General features: G+C 41.4%; 1 protein-coding gene across 1 annotated transcript in view; it reads right to left on the bottom strand.

Annotated features, from left to right (window-relative positions):
- Window positions 1-27,405, bottom strand: part of LOC121275753 (GTP-binding protein Rit2-like) — a 293,055-nt gene that overhangs the window by 256,748 nt on the left and 8,902 nt on the right. The window contains exons 3-4 of the mRNA XM_041183351.1: window positions 27,302-27,358; window positions 17,699-17,772 (exon numbers count right to left, since the gene is read on the bottom strand). Coding sequence (XP_041039285.1) covers window positions 17,699-17,772; window positions 27,302-27,358 — 131 coding nt within the window. The remainder of the gene's footprint in view (window positions 1-17,698; window positions 17,773-27,301; window positions 27,359-27,405) is intronic.

The following is a 27,405-nucleotide window of genomic DNA, read 5'->3' as shown; positions in this document are numbered from 1 at the left end:
CTGGTTAGATCTTACATGCCTCTGCCCTACACACACAAGACTCCTTTCTGTTTATACATAGCTTTTCCTATGAATATAAGTTTTCCATTGTATTATTAAGTTTTCCTCTCCTTACTATAATCCTTTCATACTACCAATTTTATTAGTAATATAAACACATTGCTTGGTGTATCCCAGCTGGGTGCAAGCTTTTACCCATTCTTTTGAATGGTTTATACAACAAATGCAAATTGCCATTTACCTTTTACTCCTTATGCTTATCTAATTAACAATTCAAACTACTATACATCAAAGCACCCAGACTAGCTGACTTTAATCCAGTTAAGCCCCACACACAGGCACAAACATAGACACAGACCCTACCACAATTCCAATTGAAAAATCATTTCCAACAACATTAATATCTCTTCATGACACCCCGACCTATCAAAAAATTAACCGTCCTAATTTTAGAAGACAGCTGCATTTTCAATAACCCATCTCATACTATCTCTTAGAATTATTACATTATTACAATTCCAGATGCATGCGTTATCATATATATATACACAAGTCCTTGGTAGCAACAGAAATGATTCCAGTTCAGTGTCCAGATTTTTTTTTAAATGTCCAATCTTCCCTTTAAACTTCAAAATCTTGATAATGCATCTGCAAACAGATTTTCTCTACCAGCATTGTGTATAATCCGTAGATTAAATGGTTGTAATAATAGACCACCTGAAAAGTTTTGCACTTTTGTCTCAAATTTTTTCCAAAAACTTCAAAGGATTACGGCCTGTATAAACAATTGTTTCTGATGAATTGTTTGCCACATAGATGTCAAAATGCTGCAATGCTAACACCAAATCCAAGGTCTCTTTTTTGACCACTGAATATCTTCTCTGTTGTACATTCAGCTTCTGTGAAAAATACCCTATCGGTTTTTCAATTCCAGTTTCATCTTTCTGTAATAGTATGGCCCCAATGTCCATATGGCTTGCGCCAATGGTCAACTTAAATCGCTTGGCATAATTGGGCACTGCCAAAACTGCTGTGATAGTTAATACAGTTTTCAAACTGTCAAATGACTTCTGAATCTCCTGGGTCCATTGAAACTTCTTGTTCTTTTTTAATAGCTCAGTCAGTGGAGCAATCACACTACTAAAATTTGGTACAAATTTCCAGTAAAACCCATTCATGCCCAGAAATCTCAAAACTTATTTTGTTGTAGGCACTAGGAAATCCATGATAGCCCTGACTTTCACATCTCTTGGGGCCACCTTATCATGTCCAATGGTATGGCCTAGGTACATAACTGCGATTTTGCAAATTCATTTTTAGCCAGGTTCATCACCAAATTAGCTTCTTGTAATCAAGAAAATAATTCTTTCAGGTGCTGTCAATGCTCCTCCTACATTTGACTGAAAACTATCAGATCATCAATATAAACAGCACACTTGCTTAGACCTACAATTACTTTGTTTGTCAGTCTTTGAAATGTCACAAGTGCATTCTCCATACCAAATGGCATGACTTTAAACTGACATAGTCCATTTGGCATCACAAAAGCCAATATCTCCTTTGTTCCCTCCGACAATGGTACCCGCCAATATCCTTTTTCTCAATACAATCCTCCAACTGTGGTACAGGATATGAATCCACTTTTGTCACTGCATTCACCTTTTGATAGTCCACACAGTCTTGTGTGTTCCATCTGGTTTCAGTATCAGCACAATAGGCAAACTCCAATTACTGCAACTAGACTCAATAATATCATTTTGAAGCACAGTCAATTTATTTTTGTAGTTGTGATAACTTTGTCCAGTTTAATCTATAAGGATGTTGCTTTATTGAAGATGAAACCTGTACAGACACACCATGTATAGCTAAATTTGCCTTCCCTAACTTATTCCCATAAATAGGTTTGCGTGGCAGCAATAGCTTTTCCAAATCACTTTGACACTTGTTTGGAAGGTAAATCAACATTTCATTTAAATTTTCAAGTAACCCCTCATTATCCAATTTAATTAGAGGAAAATCAATTTCAGAGTCCTGTACTTCTACATCCTTCTCATTATCCACCATCACTAACACCTCTTTTTGCTCTCCTTCCCTGTCAAAGTACTTTTAAGCATATTTAAATGTCATACCTTCTGCTTCTTTCCGGAGTATTTATTAAATAATTTACTTCATTCAATTTATTTTCAATCCTGTAAGGACCATTAAACCTTGCCTTGAATGGGTCACTCAATACTGGTGACAGATCTAGCACTTCCTTTCCAGCAACAAAACTGCGAGTTTTAGCTTTCTTATCTGCCTTCCCTTTCATTCACTTGCTGTGATATATTTGAATGTTCCCTGACCAAATCACATGCTCTGTGCAATCTCTATGAAGTTTGATACATAATCCAGGAGAGTAGTTTCTGGATTTTGACTCACCAATTTCTCATGAATCAATTTCAGTGGCCCCCTTACCTCATGACCATAAACTAGTTTAAAAGGGCTAAAACCAGTCGATGCATTAGGAGTGTCTCTAATAGAAAATAAGAACAGACTTCCTCCATCCCAATCTTGTGGATAATCCTGACAGTATACTCCTACCATAATTTTTAAAGTTTGATGCCATCTTTCCAAAGCCCCTTGTGACTCCAGATGATAAGCTGTTGACTTAAATTGTTTTATCCCCAAACTGTTCATTACTTCCTTAAACAGCTGTGACATGAAATTTGACCCCAGATCTGATTGTATTTCCTTAGGTAAACCATATCTTGTAAACAATTTAGTTAACTCTTCCACAATCTTCTTAGTTGTAATATTTCTTAAAGGTATCGCTTCAGGAAACCTGGTAGACACGTCCATTATTGTCAGTACTGATTTCCACTTTTAGTCTTAGGGACAAATCCTACACAATAAATCATAACCCTTGGTAAAGGTTCTTCAAATGCTGGTATTGGGATTAAAGGCACCAACTTAATCACCACTTGTGGTTTCCCTGTTACCAGACATGAGTGACATGTTCTACAGAATTTAACTATGTAGCCTATGCAATCCTGGCTAATAAAAATGTTTCTGTACTTTTGCTTGTGTTTAGTCCCTAAATATCCCTCATTGAAATTTCATAAGCAATTCTCAGAATCTCATTTCTATACCCTAATGGGATCACCAATCTGATGCACCTCAGTCCAGCTTTCATTTGCTGAGCCATGATACAGCCTCTATTTTCTGATCAGAATATCTCCCTTAAGATAAAAACATACTGGGATACATTTTGATTTTGTTTCTGAGTGAGCTTTCTGATATAACTATTTTAATTGAAAATCATTTTTTCTGTAAGTCCACTAACCTCCTTGAGTTAAACACTTCAGCTGAATTGTCCTGTAGTCTTTCCTCCTGAACAATGTTATCAAACACAGTGCCAGTTAATTGGATTTCGACAACTGCTTGCCTTTGAGCCATCTGCCCTTCCTGTTTTTCTTGTTTCAACCTGTGTGCCTATGATCTGGAAAAAATCCAAATGTTCCTCCTGTAACACCTTTGTTGAAAACACTTTTACAGGCTGCTCAACCACCATAAGCATTGCCCAACTCTGTGACCCAGCTATATCATTACCCAAAATAAACTGAACCCCTGTAATGGGCAATTTTTCCACTACTCCAAAAACAAGTTTATCTGTCTTCTATTTACTCTTTAAATGTATCTTCCACAAGGGAAAAGGTTTAGCATCTCCGTGACTCCCATTTATTATCACCCGCTCCTACAATACTCCCTTTGAACAATAAATATCACTATCCCACAACATTAAGGATTGACTAGGCCCTGTCTCTTAAAATTTTAAGGCATTTACCTAATCCAACCTGTACACATGGAAAGACTTTCCCTTCATGCACAAAATCTTTAAACATTTCTGCAACTTGCTCTTCAGAATTCTCTTGGGTAAACTGTGTTCTTTACCTATCGCTGATTCTCCCTGTTTTACCTGTACCCAAACCATTTTTTCCTGTGCCTGAATCTCAGAATCCACAGTACTTTTACTTCCAGAGCTTTGCTGTTCCCCAATAATTCAAACAGATTTTCCCAGTAATTGCCAACATAATGATTTTGTGTGCCACACTTTTTTTTACAATTTTCGAATGTCACTCTTACCTTCAGCACCTTCCTTTTTATTCAAAGAAAAAAACTTGCTGGGAATTTCCAGCCAATCCTCTTCCTTGACAAGGGTGACAAAAAAGGTTTAGCTCTATGAACTAACTCAATCATCAACAATCCCTGCTCCTTGTCTTACAGTTTGAACCCTCTGTTCCTCCACATGAGTTCTCACTACCGAAGGGATTGAGTCTTTAAATTCTTTCAAAAGAATTACTGTTCTAAGAGCTGCATATATTGTCTCTATTTTTAACGTTTATATCCATCGGTCAAACTTACATTGTTTTACTCTTTCAAACTCAATATAAGTTTTCTCATATTCCTACATTTCTGCCTGTATGCTCAGGAACCAACTCAAATGCACTCAGAATAGCCTTTTTTACCACATCATAATTCACAGATACCTCTTCAGAAAGTGAAGCAAATACCTCATGCTCTTTACAAACCAACCTGGCCTGTAACACTAATGTCCAGTTTTCCTGTGGCCATTTCTGTTTAGCTATCTTCTCAAATGAAATAAAGAATGCTTCAATATCTTTCCCCTCAAACTTTGGTAGAGCTCGTACAAACCCATTGGGTTCTGTTCTGGAGATAAGTCTTTCCTCACATCCTGACGTCTCTTTTTTAACCGCCAATATTTTCAGTTGGATTCGTCTCTCTCTCTTTTTCTCTTTCCTGTTTTCTTTCTTTTTCCTGCCTTTCTGCCTGTCCCCTTTTGAACCACCCCTTGGGGAACTCTGTCTCTCAGGTAATCCTTCCAATTTCAAATGCTGTGCTATCATTTCAACTATGTCTGATTTCTTAGCCCCCGCAGGTAAACCCAATTGTAATTTATCCACCAACTCTTAACTTACTCTTCGTTACTTTTTGTAACCCAGAGTTATATCTTCCACTGCCAAAAGAGATTTAACCAAAGGTACAGCTATTTTTTCAGTCTCACCACTTCTAAAAGACCTCACCAACTCCTGAATTCAAAGTACTTCTCGTACTCATAGCCTTAAGTTAAGTTTCAACAATTCCAAACCAATCAAGGAATCACAAATACATCCCGGATGAGCCTCCAATTGCTATGGCACAACAGTTGGTAAAGGCTGAGTTGTTTAAATGCCAGAGGGAAACCTGAACAACTGTTATAACCTATATTTTCAATTGCTATGTTTGAGATGTAGTTCCGAATTCAAGAATGAAAACATCAAACCTCAAGAGGTTTTTTTTATATAAAACTAAATTAAACGTTTATTAATTTAACAACAAATTTAAATACATGCACATGTCCACTCATTACTACCATAATAGCTTTTAAACAAATCCCCAAATTAATCAATCTCTGGTAAATATTCACCAAGACAACAATAACCCATAGACTTTAAACAGACACCAGGCAAAGCACATTTGACCTTACAAATTCAAAATGAGATTCCTTTCAATTTACAGACATAGTTGTTGGCTTACAGGCTGGTTAGATCTTACATGCCTCTGCCCTGCACACATATAATTCCTTTGTTTATACATAGCTTTCCCTTTGAATGTAAACTTTCCATTGTATTAACCTTTTTAAATTTGACCTCTCCTTACAATAATCCTTTCATTGTACCAATTTTATTAGCAATATAAACACATTGCTTGGCGTTCCCCAGCTAGGTGCATGATTTTACCCTTTTTTTTTGAATGGTTCCTTCAACAAATGCAAATTGCACTTTATATTTTACCCCTTAAAGTGTAATTAATTAACACCTCAAGCTACTATACATCAAAGAACCCAGACTAGCTGGCTTTAATCCAATTAAGCACCCCACACACACACACAGACACAGACCCTACTACAATTCCAATATTAAAATAATTTTCAATAACATTAATATCTCTTCATGGCAGAGCTCACTGCCAGGTGAATTAATTGCTCAAGGGGGCCTCAAGCCAAAACAAATGGTTGCCCTTTTCCTTCTATGCAATTAAATGCAAAGATCTCAGTAAACAAGTGCAGAAAACCCTAGCAGCTGGCGGCCAATAGCTGAGGCTCCGACCACCATCCCCCCAAGCCCCCATCACTCATGTACTGCTCACAAAATTCTGAGGGGCTTGTAGAGTATATAAATACTGGCACAGGCATGTTGGGCAAATGGCCTATTTCTGACCCCATTGCACCTTACTTGCTTTAGTAAACTTATATGCCCAAGACCGTAATATTAGCAGATTTCCCATTTGGTTGTCAAATTGTTGCAATGTTCATAGATCAAGATCAGACTTTTGGGCTGAATTTTACGCCCCACGGGCTGGCCGCGCATGAACTGATTGGGCGTAAAATCGTGCGAGAAAACGTCGGACAAGAGCCCCAGTGTCATTGTGCACTCACGTGATGCTTCGCTCGGCAGGCGTGCTTCTGACTTATGTGCATGCCCGCCGACAATTAAGACGGCATTAAAGCCCAATAACGGAGCAATTGTCTCTGATTTTTCGTGGCCCTTATGGTTGTTGGATGGGCGAATCGGCCAGGTGGCCTTTACATTTTTCAGCAAACCTCATTCAATGTCGGGAAGAAATATACATTATGAAATGAAATAAAAATAAATACCTGCAGACAGCATTTTTATGAAGTATGCTTCCAGGTGCTTGATTGTGGTGCATGGACATTTTTTGCACCTTTATTACACTTTTTACACCTTTGTTTCATCAACTACAGGTCTGCAGCTAGCTGAGACAGCTGTCTACCTTCAGCGAGGTCTCTCGCAGCGCTCGCCCACACCCGCAGTGACATCACCGCCCACCCTCTTCCCACCCCCACCCTAGCAGTGGTGAGCTTTTCAGCACCCGTTTAATGCTGGCTGGCCGTTAATTGGCTAGCCAGCGTGAAATCGTGGCCGGCGGCCGATTGCCAATGGGGGTCTGTTTCCTGGCTGCTCCCAGGCCCGCCGATCACGCCTGCCTGCCATGGGTAAAATTCAGGCCCTTGTTTCCTGTTTTGTTTTCCCTTGTTGTCCCGTTTTACCTTAGATAGAGTCCATATACTATTCACAGAATCACAGATTTGTTATGGTGCAGAAGGAGGCCATTCAGCCCATTTGCACTGGCTCTCCAAATGAGCATTATGACTTAGTGTCATTCTCCTGCTTTTTCCCCGCAGCCTAGCACATTGTTTCTATTAAAATAATAGAGCAGGACTGGGAGGCATTGCGAGTGGGGCGGCGGCCTTGGTAAGATTTAAAAGGAGTGGGAGCTGAGAGTCAGAGCAGAGATTTAAAAAGAGTGGCAACTGGACTCGGGGCTGAAAGTGGCGCGAGGACGTCACTATTCAAAAAGTGACACGACGCTGGGGAGTCAGCTGATTGGTCAGTGGGGTCAGGAGAGTACTTCTACTTTTTCTACTAATTAAACGTTGCAGTCCATTAGCTTAAATAAGGTGGGAACTTTGGACTGTAGTGGGAGTAGAATAAGGCCCTTAATGTAATTAGTATTCTTTAAAGGGAGTAACTAATGAGCTTAATCTAAAAGGAAGTCATAGCATCAGAGGTCGCACCCGTAATACACTCCTCCTGCACTATGTGGGAAGTCATGGACACTTCCAGTGTCCCTGGCAACCATGTGTGTAGCAAGTGTGTCCAGCTGCAGTTCCTGGCTAATTACATTTCAGAGCTGGAGCTGTGGGTGGATTCAATGTGGATGCTGAAATCATCATGGACAGCACGTTCAGTGAGGTGGTCATACCACAGGTAAAGAATGAATGGGCAGAATGGGGCTGGGTGATCACCAGAGAGAGTAGAGGAAGGCAGGTCATACAGGAGTCCCCTGTGGCCATCCACCTCTCTAACAGATATACCGTTTTGGATACTGTTGGGGGAGATAACTTCTCAAGGGAAAGCAGCAGCAGCCAAGTCCTTGGCACCACAGGTGGCTCTGCTGCACAAGAGGGGAGGAAGAAGAATGGCAGGGCTATAATGATAGGGGATTCAATTGTAAGGGGAACAGGCAGGTGATCCTGCAGCCGCCAGAGTCAAGGGTGTCTCAGAGAGGCTGCAGAGCATTCTGAAGGGGAAGGGTGAACAGCCAGTGGTCGTGGTACACATTGGTACCAACGACATAGGTTAAAAAGGGATGAGGTCCTCCAAACTGAATATAGGGAGTTAGGACATAAATTAAAAAGTAGGACCTCAAAGGTTGTAATCTCAGGATTATACCAGTGCCACGTGCTAGCGAGAGTAGAAATAACAAGATATATCAAATGAACTCATGGCTGAAGAAATGGTGTAGGGGATAGATTTTCAGATTCCTGGGACATTGGGACCGGTTCTGGAGAAGGTGGGACCAGTACAAATTGGCCGGGTTACACCTGGGCAGTACCGGGACCAATGACCTTGGGGGAGCGTTTGCTAGTGCAGTTGGGGAGGGTTTAAACTAGAATGGGGGATGGGAACCTGAGCAGGGAGACAGAGGAGAGGGAAAACAAGGATAAAAACAAAAGACAGAAAAGTAAACAAAAAAGTGGAAGGCAGAAAAAACAAGGGCGAGAAACAAATGGGGTCATAGAGCAAAATAAAACTATGACTAACAAGGTTAAAAAGTCAAGTCTAAAGGCATTCACAATAAGGTAGATGAATTAACAGCGCAAATAGATGTAAACGGTTATGATATAGTTGCAAGTATGGAGACATGGCTGCAGGGTGACCAAGGATGGGAACGGAACATCCAGGAAAGACAGGGAAAGAAGGTGGGGTAGCATTGTTAGTAAAGGAGGAAATCAATGCAGTAATGTGGAAGGATATTGGTTCAGAAAATCATGATGTGGAATCTGTTTGGGTGGAGTTAAGAAACACCAAGGGGCAGAAAACATTGATGGAGGTTGGCTATAGGCCAATAGGCTATAGGCTATAGGCCCCCAAACAGTAACAGAGGTGTAAAGGAAAGCATTAAGCAGGAAATTAGAGATGCATGTAATAAGGGTACAACTGTAATCATGGGAGACTTTGATCTACATATAGATTGGACAAACCAAACGAGCAATAATACTGTGGGGGAGGATTTCCTGGAATGTGTACATGATTTTTAGACCAATATGTTGAGGAACCAACTAGAGAGCAGGCTATCCTAGACTAGATATTGCACAATGAGAAAAGATTAATTAACAATCTTGTTGTGCGGGGTCCCTTGGGGAAGAGCAACTATAAAATGATAGAATTGTTCATTAGGATGGAGACTGAAGAAGTTGAATCTGAAACTAGGGTCCTGAATCTAAATAAAAGGGAACTACGAGCATATGAAGCACAAATTGACAATGATGGATTGGGGAACCTTGCTAAAAGGGCTGACGGTGGATAGGAAATGGCTAATATTTAAGGAACGTATGCATGGATTAAAACAATTATTCATTCCTGTCTGGCACAAAAATAAAACAGGAAAGGTGGCTCAACCATGGATTACAAAAGAAATTAGGAATCGTATTAGATCCAAAGAGGAGACATATAAAATTGCCAGAAAAAACAGCAAGCCTGAGGATTGGGAACAATTTAGAATTCAGCAAAAGTGGGAAAAAAGATTGATCAAGAAGGGGGAAATGGAATATGAGAGTAAACTTGTAGGGAACATAAAAACTGACTGTAAAAGCTTCTATAAATATGTGAAGAGAAAAATGTTAGCAAAGACAAATGTAGTTCCCTTACAGTCAGAAACAGGGGAAATTATAATGGGGAGCAAAGAAATGGCAAAAGAATTGAAACACATTTTGGTTCAGTCTTCACAAAAGAGGACACTAATAGCATTCCAAAAATACTAAATAATCAAGGGGCAATATGGGAGAGAGGAAATAACTACATACAATAATTATCACTAGAGAAAAAATACTAGGGAAACTAATGGTGCTAAAAGCCAATAAGTCCCCTGGACCTGATGGGTTGCATCCTAGGATATTAAAGGAAGTAGCTGCAGAGATAGTGGATGCATTGTCAATTTGTGCTTCATATGCTCGTAGTTCCCTTTTATTTAGATTCAGGACCCTAGTTTCAGATTCAACTTCTTCAGTCTCCATCCTAATTCCAAGAATCAATCCCTGAGGATTGGCAAACTGCCAATGTAAGACCCTTATTCATAAAGGGAGGGGGACAAAAAACAGGTAACTATAAGCCAGTTAGCTTAACATCTGTCATCAGGAAAATGTTGGAGTCTCTTATAAAGGATGTAATAGCAGAGCATTAGAAATACATAACCTAGTCAAGCAGAGTGGCTTCATGAAGGGGAAACCATGCCTGACAAATTTATTAGAATTCTTTGAGGTGGTAACAAGCAGGATAGGTAAAGGGGAACCAGTAGTTGTGATACATTTGGATTCCCAAAAGGCGTTCACTAAGGTATCACACATAAAGCTACTTAATAAGAGCCTATGGTGTTGGGGGTAGTTCGTTAGCATGGATAGAGGATTGGCTAACTAATAGAAGACAGAGTTGAGATAACGGGGACATTCTCAGGTAATGCAAACTGGGCAAATGCATCATGTCTGAATGGATAGATCTGAAGCCATGTAATATCAAACCTTTAGCTGCACTATCATCAAACCCGGAAACTGTAGACATCTAATGGGCATTAACAGGCAGCTTGCCAGAGAAGGGATCTTGCTGCATTACAGGTAGTGACCCTCCTGTATATAAGCCCTTAAAGGGAAAAGGGATCAGGGTTTTGGGGGTGGAGGATGGGGGGGGGGCGGGTGGCGTTGGTGGCAGTAGAAGGGAGGTTGCAAGTTGGGAGGGGCATCCTTGAGGTGAACCACCAGGGCAATAAGGAAAGTAGCAGTGTCCAGGAGGGAGAGTAGCAACCATCAGAAAGGAAGACTTGCAGCAGAACATTGAAAATACTGGATAATTATACTGTGGACATCTTGGGGCTTAAAGGACTAAAATTATATGTATTTTTATTGTGGAGCAACAGGCTTTCCAAGATAAACAGATGGTGTTGCAGTGGTAATAAGGTGGCAACAATGACATCAGCCATGATTGATTTAAGTGTAACTTCAATGATTCGGCCCGCCTCACAGCCATAAAGCACTGCGAGTGAGCTAAACAGGGCCAGAGTGGGACTTCTGTCCATCACTGTACTTTAATCTGATTAGCCGGCAGCTCCGTCAGTCCTGGCAACGCCAAGAGCGGGTGTTGCTGCGACTGCAATGAGGAAGCAGAATAAGGCCCAATGGATCCCAGGAAACAGGTAAGTCTGGGCTCCTGGGCAATGAGGGTTTGGGCAGGTTAAGGAAGGGGGCAGGAGAGGGGTGTGGTGCCCTCCCAATCTGCTTCTGAAGATAAAACACCCCTCCTCTTCCTTCCCACCATTTGAAGAATTTTTTTTGAAAGGAAATCAGGATGCCCACTCCTGCCTTACTGCTAGTGCCAACCGTTTCATGGCATGTGCAGTATAGTATTAGGGTCAATTGGCTTGGTAACAAACCTAATTGACCCTTGACTGCCTATTTAAATGTAGTGGGTGGGCTGCCAATTTCGGCACCCGCCCAACCCCCGTATTATAGGGTGAGTGGGAAGGTGGTGAGGTGGGCACCTGCCCCATACCCCACCCTGCAACCCCCCACCCCCCCACCCCCCCCCCCCCCCCCCCCCCCCCCCCCCCCCCCGCCCCACCCACCCTCCCCCCAATACCGAATACACGCCTGGTGGGGGCATCTAAAATGCAGCCCAACAGTTAATAAAGTATAGTTAAGAACTCCTGGGTTAGGAAGTGTTGGTGAAGTGAAGTAGCTTGGAGTAAACAACAAATGTTTACATGATTGGACTGTCCACAAAAGCATTCAGGAATAGATATGTCATGAGGTCTCATCTGTAACAAAAATCATTTGTTGTAGGCAAAATATGATGTATAAAGGAGCATTGTTTTCAACAGGTTTTCAAAGAAGTCAAAAACAACAGAAACCGAAAAGCTGCTGTATCTATAAGGCCATCACCATGCTGTGTTCCATATACTCAACCATCAAGTGTTCGGTGCTTACTGAAATGTGTGACTGTTACTCATGGAAGAAAGCAGCTTATATGTTAACAATGAGTGGGGGAAAGAAAAGTGGTGGAAGTAATCGGGGGCTTTCAGATACGGTGGTGATCAGATATGTCGGTGTTGAGCTCGAGCAGAGACCTGCAGCCACCCCTGGTTTTATTGTGGGTTTCGGTCAAGAATTCCTACTCCCCTCCACTCCACATTCAGGTAACTACCTTTGAAAAACTTATCATTTTGGTCGAAACCTGCAGCAACCCCTTTTACAGCTGCCTGTTAGGCTGCATGCAGACCTGGCTTTCCTAAATAAAGCCATTTGGAAAGGAAAATCAGGCGATGTGTAAAATGGGATTGTATTAGCTATCAGTCATTTTTCATTCCTAGTTAAAAAATAAAATCGCTCTCATTACTTTAAGTTTCCATCAGAATATAATAAAATTTTGCTGTGTTGCTTATAACTTCCTTGTACCTAATAAAATTCATGATTTAATTGACAGGTTTCATTGTATTAACCTCCTCGACATCTCTTGATCAGGTAACCAAATGATTAAATATGCCCATCACATCTAGTCAATATAATACCGGTCAGAAATTCCACGTAGTTTGGAAAAAGCTGTTTGTAAAAATTAAACATAGCAAAGAGAAAATGGTATTAAAAGAGGATGAATGGCAATGAAAGATAAGAAATGTTGAATAAGGAATTAAGGAAACAAGTGACTGAAGCAAGCATTTTCTAATTCTGCACATGCCAGCCTGTGATTTTCCTTTTAAAGTGAATGAGCAGAAATTTGTGACCTTGTTACCACATAAGTGAATATCTCTGGCCAGGATTGTAAAAGAATGGAAAGGGAAGAAAACAGAAGAATGAAACGATGGAGGAGATGATAAAAAGCCACAAGAAAAGAATTGGGAGATTGTCCACATGGTACTAAAATCTAAATATTTATGTGCCATTTCCACTGGAAACTTGAATGATAATCAGCTGCAAATCATTGATAATGTCCACTTTTTTGTGCTTTCAGAGGAGTCATCGATGACCATAATTTACTGGTCATCTAATGTTACTGACACTGTTACCTATTATCCTGTCTCTTTACTGTAAATTCAGGGGTCTCTCTTCAAGATATCAGGAAAGAGGACGGAACTGCTAATAAACTGGTTCTGTCACTGGTGCTATTCACTGTTCCCTAGGCTCCCTGGATATATTATTAAAGGCAGACTAAAGCCAAATAGAAGCTGCTTGATGTCAAATTGTTGTTCAAAAAATTGTACTCTTGCTTCATTGCAACTGTCATTATGAGATGGAGCCCTATCTCCAGCAACAGTAATAACAACTTATATTCTTACACTGCCTTTAACATAATAAAATACCACAAGCAGCTTCACAGGAGCATTATAAAACAATGTACGATACCAAGCCATATAGGAGGCATTATATCAGAAGACCAAAAGCTTGGTCAACGAGTTAGGTATTAAGGAGTGTCATAAAGGCTAGGAAATGAGACAAAGAGATAAAGAAGTTTAGGAAGGGAATTCCAGAGCTTCTGGCCTAGATAGCTGAAGGCATGGCCACCTGATGCTGATATCTCGGAGAGTTGTGGGGCTGGAGGAGATTACAGGGATAGAGAGGGGAGGCAATGGAGGGATTTGAGAACAGGGAAGAGAATTTTAAAACCACGATATTGCTTGACTGGGAGCCAATGTAGTTCAGCGTGCACAGGGGTGATAAGGAATGGGACTTGGCTCGTGTTAAGGCATAGGTGGCAGGGTTCTGAAGGAATTCATGATTAAGGAGGATAGAATATGGGAGACCAGCCAGGATATATTGGCATAGTCAAGTCTAGATGTACTAAGAGGCATGAATGAAGGTTTCAGTGGCAGATGTGCTGAGACTGAGGCAAAGTCAGTCTCAGAGGTGGAAAAAATAGGTCTGAGTGACAGCTGGTTGGAAGTTTATCTTGTGGTCAAATATGACATCAAGATTGTGAACAGACTAGTTCAATCTCAAATTGTTGCCAGGGAGAGGAATGGAGTTGGTAGCTAGGGAACGGAGATTGGAACAGAGGCCAAAAACAATGGCTTCAGTCTTCCAATATTTAATTGGAGAAAATTTCTCCTCTTGTCCTGGATGTCAGATAAACAGTTTGATAATTTAGCAACAGTAGAGTTGGCAGAGATGATAACGAGGTAAAATTGAGTGTTGACAGCTTACTTATAAAAATTAATACTAGGCGGAATTTACGGCCCTGTCACGGTAGGGGCAGGTCTGTAAAATGCAGCATAGTCGTTCAAAAGTCTATCGACTTTGTGGGGGCCTACTGTTTTTGAATGATGTTGCCAAGGAGCTGTATATAGATGAGAAATAGGAAGGTGTTGTGTTTCTGGCTTCTTTATGCAAACTCACCAATTACACACAAAAACAGAAAATGCTAGAAAAACTCAGTAGGTTCAGCAGCACCTGTGGAAAGAAACAGAGTTAACGTTTTGAGTTCGTATGACCCTTCTTCAGAGGGTCATATGGACTAAAAACCTTATCTCTGTTTCTCTATCCACAGGTGCTGCTAGACCTGCTGAGTTTTTCCAGCATTCTCTATTTTTGTTTCAGATTTCCAGCACCTACAGTATTTTTGCTTTTATCACCAATTACACACACTGGATTGGTAAATTATGCGTACATTCTATTTATTTGAAGATCAGAACTAATGTATGTAGATGCTACAGGAGAGTTAAACAAACAGCTCTACTCTAGGGATTGAACAGACAACAACCGCCACCAATAATAACATCAACACAGCCTGCTGGTCACATACTGCTTTACATCCCCTCAAAAACATGTGTACACAATTTGCATATTCCCTTAAAGTGATACTGCAACAGAGGGACCAAGGATAGATCCTTGCAGGACACCAGAGGTGACAGTGCAGGAGTGGAAAGAGAAGACATTGTAACTGATACTCTGGCTATGTGTTGCAGGGTGGCTGAGTTGTACTATTAATGATAGAGTTTGATAGCAGACACTGCTTGGGTGGAAACATTCAATTTATTTACAATATTCTCAGCAGCAGCCACATATGTGCTTTTAACTTCAACTCTATCTCTGCACCGACTGCTGAGGTAGCCCACGCTACTCTCCTATTGGTTACTACAGATCATGTGATCTTCCTTAACAAGTATTATTCTTAAAGGTACATTGCATACTAAATAGAACCATAATTACTACACTATGATTATATAGATAAGAATGGAACCAGATGGAGCAGTCCCACCAAGCTGGACAACAGTGGAGAGGCGTGGAGGAGGATGATGTGGTCAACCTTCAAAGGTTGCAGACTGATTGAGAAGGATGAGGGGGGAAAAGTTGACCTTAATGTTAACTTAGGAGGTCATGTGAATTTGATAAGAGCCGTTTGGGTACTGTGACAGGGGTGGAAACCTAATTGGAGAGATTCAAACATGGAGCTCTGGGAAAGCTGAACACTGATTTGGAAGGCAACAACACACTCAGGGACTTTGAAGACCAAAGGGAGGTTGGAGATTGGGCAAGGATTGTGGGTCAAGGGTTGATTTTTGAAGTGAGGACAGCAGATGAAAAGGACAGGGGACTTGAAGTGAGAGAACTGTTAACAACATTGGTTAAGATGAAGACCAAGAGGGGAAGTTGGATGATCAGCAGTTTAGTGCGAATAAGATTGAGGAAGCTGGAGGTGGGTCTCATGTATACGATGAGCTCAGAAAGGGCATAGAGGGAGATAGGATAGAAACTAGAGAAGGATATGAGTGCAGAGGAAGGGCTACAGGAACTTTAAAGGAGGCTTGGCCTAGTGGGCTAGTTGGAGGGAGGTATGTAACAGAGGCAGCTGAACAAATGGTCTTGATTGAAAAGACAAAGAAATCCATAAGCTCCTTGCACATATTATTGGAAGTGGGGGTGAAGGTGACAGGGCAGAGGGGTTTAAGATGACGGTTTGCAGGAGAAAAGAAGCTGGGGTTATCTTTGTATTCCAGTGTTATCCTGGAATATCAAGCCATTTTAGTGAACGAGAACAGGACACGATACTGCAGAATGCAGAACTCACATTGTATCTCTATTAGTGTTTCTAATCGGTTTTAGTAGTATTGACTTACTACATCAAATAATAACCAGTTTGAAATCATTTTAGAATTAGGCTTAGAGGCAGATAAAGCATCCTTCAGCTTACCAGTCAGTGCAGCAATTGTGTAATTAACAAAAATGCTGGAATTTCTGGGCTTCTGTGGATATAATGAAACAGTTGGAACTTTGTCCATCCTTTCAATCAAGAACAAATTGCTGAAGACTCTAAATACAGCAAAGACAATGAGGCCTGATAACATCCCAACTGCAGTTCTGAGGACTTGTACTCCAGGACTAGTCATCTCCTTAGCCAAGCTATTCTAATAAAGTTGCAACATTGGCATTGAGCCAATAAACAAAATTGCTCAGATATGTCCTGTCCACAAAAAGCAGGACAAACCCAACCTGACCAGTTATTACCCCATCACTCTACACCTGATCATCAACAAAACGATGGAAGGAAGATGGTAATAGGGGAGGCCAACCCTCTTAGCCCTTAGATATCACTGCAGGAGTTCCTCAGGGTACAGATGTTTGCTGATGATTATACCGTGTTCAGTATCATTCATAATTCCTCAGATACTGCAACAGTTTGTGCTTTCGCACAGCAAGACCTGGATAACATTCAGGATTAGACTGATATGTGGCAAGTAACATTCGTGCCACAAAAGTGCCAGGCAATGACCACCTGCAAAAAGAGAAAAGCTAACCATCTCCCTTTGATGTTCAGTGGTATTACCATTGCTGTATTCCCCAGCATTTATGTCATACCATATTGACCAGAAACTGAATTGAACAAGCTATATAAATACTATGAATACAAGTGCATATCAGAGGCTAGGAATTCTGCAATGACTAACTCACCTTCTGACTTCCCAAGCCTGTCCATCATCTTGAAAGCACAATTCATGCATGTGATGGAATACTCTCCAATCATCTGGATAAGTGCAGCTCCTAGAACTCTATTCAGGAAAAAGCAGCTCGCTTTATTGATACCACATCCACCATCTTAAATGTTCACCACCAGCACACAGTGGCAGATATCTGTACCATTAACAGGATGCACTGCAGCAACTAGCCAAGGCTCCTTTGACAGTATCAGAAGGACAAGGACAGCAGACACATTGGGAACATTACCACCTCTAACTTCCCCTCCAAGTCACACACTATTTTGACTTGGAACTATTCCTTCCTTCACTGTAATTGGGTCAAAAAAAACTGGAACTCCCTCTCTAACAGCACAATGGATAACCTACATTACATGGACTACAACTGTTCAAGACAGCTCACCACCACATTTCAAGGGCAGTTAGGGATTGGCAACACATATTGACCTTGCCAGCAATCCTCATATCCCATGAACAAATAAAAAAAAACATTTTATTTATCCATATCTTTTAAGAACTATTTCCTCTCTCTGCTCCCTGGCATGACCCAAGCAAGTGTATTAAGACATCTTGCAGTTTTTATTTGCTTAATGACTAAGAAGAACATAAATAGAGAATTAACCTGTCCAGCTGTGTCCAGTATGTCCAAGTATGCAGGATCATCATCAATTCGCACTTGAGTCTTGTACGCATCTTCTGCAGGGAGAAAAACAAATTTAACCTTATTTGATCCATTGTGCCTTGTAGCTCTTTTAATATTTTTTGTCACTGGTAAACCAGCATTAAGTGGTTCAAAACAATTCATTTTTTATTTTTTGGAGCTAAACAATTCAAATGTTTAAAGATTTGTTTAATGTTTCTTTTATTAAGAAAGTGAATTGACTCACAAGATGAAATGTTATTCCTCTTTTATTTGCAAGCACACCATAATCAATGTTTCATTTAATTTCTTGTACACAGCATTGATGGAAAAAAGTCAGCATTTATATAGAACCATATCACATCCTCAGCTTAATGCAAAACATGTCACTATTTGTGAGTTGTTTTTGAAGTGTAATCACTATCTTTATGTCAATAAACTCAATAACCAATTTGCAAACAGCAAGGTCCCAGGAATGGGGAAAAGACAAATGGTCAAATACCATGACCTCAATTTCAACTCAATCTGCTCATTGGGTTGGGCAGGCTAACAATTAAGATGGAAAATCGGGCTTACTGTCCTTTTGCGCCTTGAAACTCATTGACCACTCATTTTACTTTGCAGCCAAGAGAGGCAATTGTCTCATTAATTCAAATGAGGTCAGATGATGTCATTTGGATTCTATCACAACTTTAACTGGATGGGTCAGAAGGCTCCCTCAGCAGCCAAACCTTTGAGTAAAGCCTAGTGGGATAGGCTACACTTACTGATTGACATGACTGGAAGTTAATTTTAGAGGTATTCACCTCCAGGGTCACTCAGGCCATTAGAATGTGTGTGCCATTGTAAATAAGTTTTCAAGCCAAGTTTGAGCTTCCTGTTTGCTTCTTTATAATCCACATTGCATCTCATCATATAATGATTGCGGACTAAACTCTGCATTAAATATTACCAACTGATGATGAAAATCACTTAATTGAGTCTCCTTTGTTTCAGAATCAATTGCTGACTTCCCCTCTACCATTGCTACTGACTACAACAATGAATTCATCTCCATGGTACCATTACCTCTGTCCTATTCTTATATTCAATAGCCATTTGTCATCATCCAACCTTTCCAGAGTATTGTACAATTGTATTTCTTGGAGCATATCACTATGATGAAGGTGACATATGGGTCTATTGTCTCTTCTCCCTGAGCAAAGGAAACACTTTACCAAGTACTCTTTCATGATGATAGTGCCCCTTTCATTAAAGGCCAATGTGGAATTATTTACAGCAGTCTTCTCTCAGTGGAAATCATTTTTTTGTTGTTTTTTTACAAAATGACAAGAAATCTTATAACCTTTATAACTGCTTCAACTTTAGGGGCCAAGATAGACTGTTATATTGGCCAGTGCCACTAGCAAACTAGCACTCATTACAGGTTATTATTAAAGCCTAGGAAACCAATTCATTCTAGTCCTTTATGTCTTTGTAACACTGCTTGCTGTTATGTTCTTTGTGTGATCAATTGACTGAGCACTCTGATCGGTGAATTGACTTTGCATTTTTATCAGTCAGTAGCAATATTTGCTTCTGGACCAATTCTGTAATTTGTCTTCAGGAGACCAGTATCGGTAGACAAGTTTGCAGAGTGCACTAATTTCATGTTTATCAGAAGGTAGTACACAAACAAAATGGACAGCTGTCACTGTTCTCAATTTTTGAATCCTTACAGCATAAATGGATGCTGTTCAATGATTTTACAGTTAATATTATTGCCATACACAAAGCACTCAAGCACTCACAATGATGGTTGTTGCACTACAACAGTGGCTGCTGTTCACTGTGAATAATAGGCGAGAGAAACAAAACAAATAGCATTGTTCCCGGTCGAATTCCAACATGCTGTGAAAGCCAGAATTCATTTTATGGTGAAACCTATTGGCAGAGACTGACAGTTCTTAGCCGTACTTAGTGAAGGGTGTGTTGCATTGAAACTCTCGTTGGAAATGAATGGAGTGTCCCCAAGTGATGTACCTAGTAGAGGGACAGTAACAAATAATGAAATCCAGCAGTGTAGCTTTACTCTGACAAACCTTGCTACGATTACTGCAAAAAATTGATAGATTACCTTTCATTTTTATATCAGAAATGCCTTTTCCATGGCTCAGGTCATTTGGTTTAAGATAGCTGAATTTGGCTGAATCTAATTTAATTATAAAAAGCAAAACCCCACTTGGCTGAGAACCCAGACAGCTATTACAATAGAAGAACATCTACTCCTCATTGTTTGATTGACAGTTCAGGTTCTCTGATCTCTGCTGTCAGTTTCAAAACATTTGTTGACACAAGTTAAGTGGTTTCAAGGGTTTTATGGTTTTTGAAACTTCATAGGGCCTGGAGGATTGACACTTTTATTAGCTTGGTCCGGACTTTTATTTACAAGCACAGGAAAAAAGTTATCAATGGATTACATTTTTTCAAAGCCTTTTTTTTTATAAATCCCACTATAAACTGTGGTGCTCTTTGGTTCTGGAAAGTTTACAGTGGGTTAATGGGCATGGAAGTGCCAGAGTTTGCATAGAGGGCATGAGGGGCTTGACAGGGTGAGTAGAAGGATGAAGTTTGAGATAAGGGGTATGAGGAGCCTGAGCAGGTGGGTGGAAGGGCAGAGCTTGGAATAGGGAGCATGAAAGGGGTGGGTGGAAGGGCATATCTTGGCATGGGAGCATAAGGGGACACAAGCGGTGGGTGGGGGGCATAGCTTGACATAGGGGGCAGGAGGAAAACCTTTTAAACTTAACTTTTAATAGGTCCCCTCACGCACGCTACGGTTCACGGCTTCTCTGAGGAGCCATGATCCACGACTCTTTAAAAACCTGGCCTGACTCAATGAAAATTGCTGAGTAGGAAGGGATACCTATCTCTGCAATGGAGCCAGCCATGTCGGGAGCGCTGGATATTGGCTTCTAACAGGAAACAGCCCACTGACTTTAAAGGCCCTTCTGAAAAAGTTACAGCCTAGGAAGGGTTGGCTTTCCCAAAATCGGAACCTGCCCGCCATTTTTAAAGGGCTCTAGCATTAACCCAACTCAATGAATATCCATTCAAAGATTTATAATTCATCAAGGCTATACATAAAGGTGTACGACAAAATGTTATGTTGTTAAGTTCCCTTATAATGCCAGATAAAACTTATTGATTCACACCACTTTCACATCTTGCACAATATTTCATCCTAAGTGTCAGTTAGACTTCTCACATGTTCCTTGATGATTTTAATACATGATGGGACCCATTGGGCAGGAATGCAAAGCATGACGAGTGGCTGAAGAGCTTTCATGGCCTTACTCCCACCATCAGGATCACACCCTGCACCTTAGAAAAAGGGGTATCCCTTGTCTTCTCCAAGCCAGCAATTAAGTCTGAAATTTTAATTTGGCTTTTACTTTCTTTAATTATGACCATGATATTCACAATGGTATTACTTAGCTGCAACATAAATATAGAACTCCTGGTTGTTGTGACAGTGCTCAGACTGGCTATTGTCATCAGAGGCAAGTTTACGTAATTATCAGCCCTGGCAAAATATCCATCAGCGAACTGCCTTCTGCATTCGCAGGCAGCTGATTGTGAGATCCTGGTTATGTCTCCAGCAGCACAGTGGAAGGATTGGGAGGAAAAAGGTGATGATCACTTTCTCAGCCAGTGATAATTCATGGCCAACTGGTCAAGCAGGGATCAGATCTCCTTCTCAAAAGCATCTGAAGAATGTGACACCCTCGGCCTGTGGAAGTATTGCTGCTCTGAGAGCTAAAGGAAGCTAAGCCTCTGTTTGTAAACCATGTGATGCAGACAGTGCTTCCTGTAACCCCAGCACCTCTCTTGTACATCTCCATCCTGTGTACATGTTGAGTCCACCAGAGCATGTCAACACTCTCATAGATGGTCATGATCTTACTCTTCTGATGTGCTGCCAAACATATCCCACACGCCTCCCATTCTGACCTTGTCAGTTTGAAAGTCTCCTAGGTTGACAAAAGCTGTACGTACTCTCAGCCACACATGTTTGTCAGAGAGAACTAAGACAGTAGCTACAATAAGTGACTTTTTCTTTAGATAGGGCAACGACAAGTTTCAATAGCCAGCTGAAAAGCGGCTCTATATTGCCTCAATTGATCAGTTCCTCAAACTCGAGGAAATGTGTCGGACAAATTCAGTTTAGATCAAGGATAAATTAAAACTTCCAAAGACTTCATTAACATCTCCTAGGGATATTAATTATAACTTCCCACTTGCCTGCATTAATTAATCTCCAACATGGGCAAGAAGGTTCATGCCAGCATCCAAATGTGCTTCTATTAAACTCAGAAGTCTGCGTATTGAAGCTAGCTTTTGGATGTGCTTCAATTTCTCCAATTTTCAAAAAGCTCTGACCCCAAACAATTCTTGCATTTTAAAATGAACCCCACAATCTCCCTCACTTCCCCAGCAAATGTTTCTGTTTGCCAGTCTTCTTCCTTCTCTTTCCCTAGTTGTTGTCAGGTATATTAGGAAATGTAATTGTTTCAAGTAGGTATCCATGTGAGTTTACAATGTGTTCAGGTATATGTATATCTGTAACAAATAACATCTGTATCAGTATGAAAAGGTAATTATCGTGAATTAAACAGAAGCATTTACTTGATTCACAATGATAGTGCCTCTCCTGAACTCACTACCGTGCTCACCCTCTTTACTTGGGCATCACTCTCAACTGGTCACTAATCACAAAAAAGATGTTGGAAACTGCTGAAAAAATCAAGATCCAACATATGTGGATCACCAAATCTGGTGCCCCTATCCAGGAGTGCCATATGACCACTACCTGCTCATCTGCCCCTGCCCCCACCACGATTAAAAGGGGGATGGGGATGCTGTCGGGTTGTCTACCTGATCATGGGCCTATGGAGGCCCTTTAGTGACTAATTAATGGCCACTTAATAGTCTCAGCCCACTCCCACCAGTATTATATCTGCAGCAGTTGAAGGCCCACGCCAGTCGGGAACAGGCTAGGGATGTCGGGGCAAGCCCTTTTGCAGGGTCATCTGGAACCATCAGAGGCACCCCCAGGACATCTCCTTGATGTTAAACCCACCACTCTGGCTTCTTGAATCCAGCACACCCCCTCCAACACCCCCACCACCCCCCACCCACCTCAACCCGCTAACCAGGGCCTGCCAGCCTGACATTGGTGAGACCCTGGACTTACCTGACAGTCCAGGTTCCTCGGCATGGTGGGACTGCATATGGCAGCACCTGATGGTGCTGCTAGCACTACAGAGCTACGGCCATCCAGTTAGACGGTAGTTCTCTAACGCGGGACTTCCTCTCAATTAAGAGGCATCGAACCACTTAATGCTGCTCCTAACATTAAATGGCTGTGGGCCAGCCATCAGACCTGTGGGTGGGCAGCCCCAACTTTATAGGTGAGGGGGTGGAGACCATGGCACACCATAAATCCAACCCATTATGTCAACCTTCCTCCCATGTTAGCAGCTCTCCTCAACACATCTTCTTCAAATCTTCAGCATTCAGATGTGATTGCATTGACAACATGATTTTGTCACAAAGCCTATTCAGCAATTTTGCTCTCTGATTTATTTAAGCAACTAGCAACATGGCTCTTCAAGACATCAAATATTGTCAACATTTTTTGATTACTTTGACTGTTCTTTACCAAATATCTGGAGTGAAGAGTGGACAGCAGGTGCTCCTGTAAACACCAAATCACCTCTGATTCTGAAGAACGTCAAGCAGGATTCACCTGTTAGCATTGGGAAAATTGCAAGTGCTATTGAACTGGACAGGGACCATACACCTCAACTCTTCACCTATGGAGTCTTCGTGAAAAAGCCGAATACCCTTGCTGACAAATACCAACAATGTCCCACATTGCTGACCCATGCTAATCAACTAAAGTATGTGGTGGCTTACTCATCATGTACACTGGCATCTACCTGGCAATGTGGAAAATTGCTCAGGTATGTCCTCTACACAAAAAGCAGGACAAACCCAATCTAGTTAATTGCTGGCCATCAGTCTACTCTTGATCATCTGTAAAGTGATGGAAAGGATTAACAACAGTGCTTTCAAGTGGCACGTACTTATCAATAAGCTGCTCACTGATGCTCAGTTTGAGTTCCAGCAGGGTCACTTAGCTCTTGACCTCATTACATCCTTGGTTCAAACATGGGCCAAAAGAGCTGAACTCCAATGGTGATGTGAGATTGACTGCCCTTGACATCAAGACAGCATTTTACCCTGTGTGACATCAAGGAGCCCAATCTAGCAAAACTGGAGTAAATGGGAATCAGGGGGAAAACTCACCATACCCAGCACAAAGGAAAATGGCTGTGGTTGTTGGACATCAATCATCTCAGTTTCCAGGACATCGCTGCAGGAGTTCCTCAGGGTGGGTAGTGTCCTAGGCCCAACCATCTTCAGCTGCTTCATTAATGACCTTCCTTTCATCATAAGGTCAGAAGTGGGGATGTTCGCTGATGATTGCACAACTATGCTTGCCCACTATTTGCAACTCCTCAGATACAGGAGCAGTCCATGTCCAAATGCAACAAGACCTGGAAAATATCCAGGTTTGGGCTGATAAGTGGCAAATAACATTATTGCCACACAAGTGTCAGGCCATAAGACCATAAGACATAGGAGCAGAAATTAGGCCATTCGGCCCATCAAGTCTGTTCCGCCTTTCAATCATGGCTGATAAGTTTCTCAACCCCATTCTCCTGCCTTTTCCTCGTAACCTTTGATCCCCTTACCAATCAAGAACCTATCTATCTCGGTCTTAAATACACTCAATGACCTGGTCTCCACAGCCTTCTGTGGCAATGAATTCCATAGATTCACCACTCTCTGGCTAAAGAAGTTTCTCCTCATCTCTGTTCTAAAAGGTCTTCCCTTTACTCTGAGGCTGTGCCCTCAGGTCCTAGTCTCTCCTACCAATGGAAATATCTTCCCCATGTCCAATCTATCCAGGCCTTTCAGTATTCTGTAAGTTTCAATCAGATCCCCCCTCATCCTTCTAAACTCCATCGAGTATAGACCCAGAGTCCTCAAACGTTCCTCATATGATAAGCCTTTCATTCCTGGGATCATTCTCGTGAACTTCCTCTGGACCCTCTCCAGGGCCAGCACATCCTTCCTGAGATACGGGGTCCAAAATTGCTCACAATGTTCTAAATGTGGTCTGACCAGAGCCTTATAAAGCCTCAGCAGCACATCCCTGCTTTTATATTTTAGTCCTCCCAAAATAAATGCCAATATTGCATTTGCCTTCCTAACTACCGACTCAACCTGCAAGTTAACCTTAAGAGAATCCTAGACTAGGACTCCCAAGTCCCTTTGCACTCCAGATTTCTGAATTATCTCCCTATTTAAAAAATAGTCTATGCCTCTATTCTTCCCACCAAAGTGCATAACCTCACACTTCCCCACATTGTATTCCATCTGCCACTTCTTTGCCCATTCTCTTAACCTGTCCAAATCCTTCTGCAGCCTCCCCGCCACCTCAATACTACCTGTCCCTCCACCTATCTTTGTATCATCTGCAAACTTAGCCAGGATGCCCTCAGTTCCTTCATCCAAATCATTAATGTATAAAGTGAAAAGCTGTGGTCCCAACACTGATCCCTGAGGAACTCCACTAGTCACCGGCCACCATCCTGAGAAGGACCCCCTTATCCCCACTCAGGCAATGACCATCCCCAACAAGAGAGAATCTAACCATCACCCCTTGATGTTCAATGGCATTACCATCACTGAATCCCCCACTACCAACATCCTGGGGGGTTACCATTGACCAGAAACTGAACTGGACTAGCCATATAAATACTGTGGCTACAAGAGCAGGTCAGAGGTGAATAAGTCACTCCTGACTACTCCTGACTACCCTAAGCCAGTCCACCATCTGCAAGGCATAAGTCAGGAGTGTGATGGAATAGTATCCACTTGCTTGAATGAGTGCAGCTCCAATAACAATCAAGAAGCTTGACACATTCCAGGACAAAGAAGCCCGCTTGATTGGCACCCCTTCTACAAACATTCACTCCCTCCACCACTGACGCAGCAGTGTGTACCATCTACAAGATGCACAACAGAAACTCACCAAGACTCCTTTGGCAGCAGCTTCCAAATCTGCAACCTCTACCATCCAGAAGGACAACGGCAGCAAATAGATGGGAACACCACCACCTGGAAGTTCTCCTTTAAGTCACTCACCATCCTGACTTAGAAATATATCACAATTCCTTCACTGTCGCTGGGTCAAAATCCAGGAACTCCCTCCCAAACAGCACTGTGGATGTACCCACACTGCATGGACTGCAGTGGTTGAAGAAGGCAGCTCACCACCACCTTCTCAAGGGCAATTAGGGATGTTCTATAAATGCTGGTCTAACCAGATTAGGTTTATGCCAAGGCATTAAGATGGCTGGAATTATATAGTGGGTTGACATAAAGCTAAACATTAATAATAAGATTTTGATTCACCTTGATTTTCCTTGCTGAGCTCTGAGCAGCCTGTATCGTGTTGAAATTTTCCAAATCTATTTCCATATTAGTTTTACTATTTTATAGAGGGGCAATTGAACATACCTGCACTTTCTTTGTTGGATGAAAATTGGCATGTTGGCATGAGAAATTTGGTTTGAGATCTCCTGTCTTGAAAATGCAAATCATGGCCTATCATCAGTTATCTTACTCCACAGCAAAATTCATAATCAACTGTGTGGAGCTAGTATTGCACGCACTCCTCCCAATTAATCTGGATCTTCAGTACCTTTACAAGGGCTGCTAGATGCCCTCCAAAAAGAAAGATTTTTTATAATTTTATGACTGTGGAGCCAGCACGAGCAGGAGTGTTCTTCCAGACTCCAAAAAACAATTGTGTGATACTGCTGGTCGGGGGAGGGCATCCTGTGCATTCCCTCCCCCTCTAGGACCTACCTGTGAATTGCCTTGGCATCGGAGCTGGACAAAATGACTGAGAACCCCGGCCAGCAAGATGCATTGAATTCCCTCTTTGGTATCCACAGCTTGCAAGCTTAGTTCAAAGGAGACAACATGCTAAATTCAGTTCCGTCCCTTTAGTCTACTGGATTGCTTTACGAACTTGTATTTTGATTTGGAAAGTTTTCCATATCCAGACATTGCAAGGAGTTGCAAAAGTTGAAGCCCTGCCCACATTGATTTTTAAGTGGCATTTCTGTTTTCATATAAACAAAATTTATTTGGATAGCTTTGAAGATAGAGGGGCCTACTTATACCTCAGAGTCATGTCAGCTTTAATAGCTCACAGTGCCACAAGCTGAGTTACGGCAGTTTTGTTTCACATAAAACTCCTGCTTATTCTCACATGTTTCCATCAATGAATCTGACTGTCACTCGTAGAAACTACAATTTGAGCCCATTAATTTGGAACTGAAGGACAGGAAAATAAACCAGAAAGTCAACTCGGCTCTCTGGAGCTGCAATCAAGAAATGAATCATAACCTTTACTATTCAAGAAGAAAGATATATTAATAAAGCAGCTTAGTGGCTTACCTATTGTGGGATCATGGTAGTCAGGGAAACGATGGCTGATGAATTGCATTGTCATTGCTGCAACAGGACAAAGAGACAATTTTAGTACCTCTTGATAGATTTTA

This window comes from Carcharodon carcharias, chromosome 1, assembly GCF_017639515.1.
Source record: "Carcharodon carcharias isolate sCarCar2 chromosome 1, sCarCar2.pri, whole genome shotgun sequence".
Classification (NCBI taxonomy): domain Eukaryota; kingdom Metazoa; phylum Chordata; class Chondrichthyes; order Lamniformes; family Lamnidae; genus Carcharodon; species Carcharodon carcharias.
This window is presented reverse-complemented; position numbering and strand designations above follow the sequence as displayed.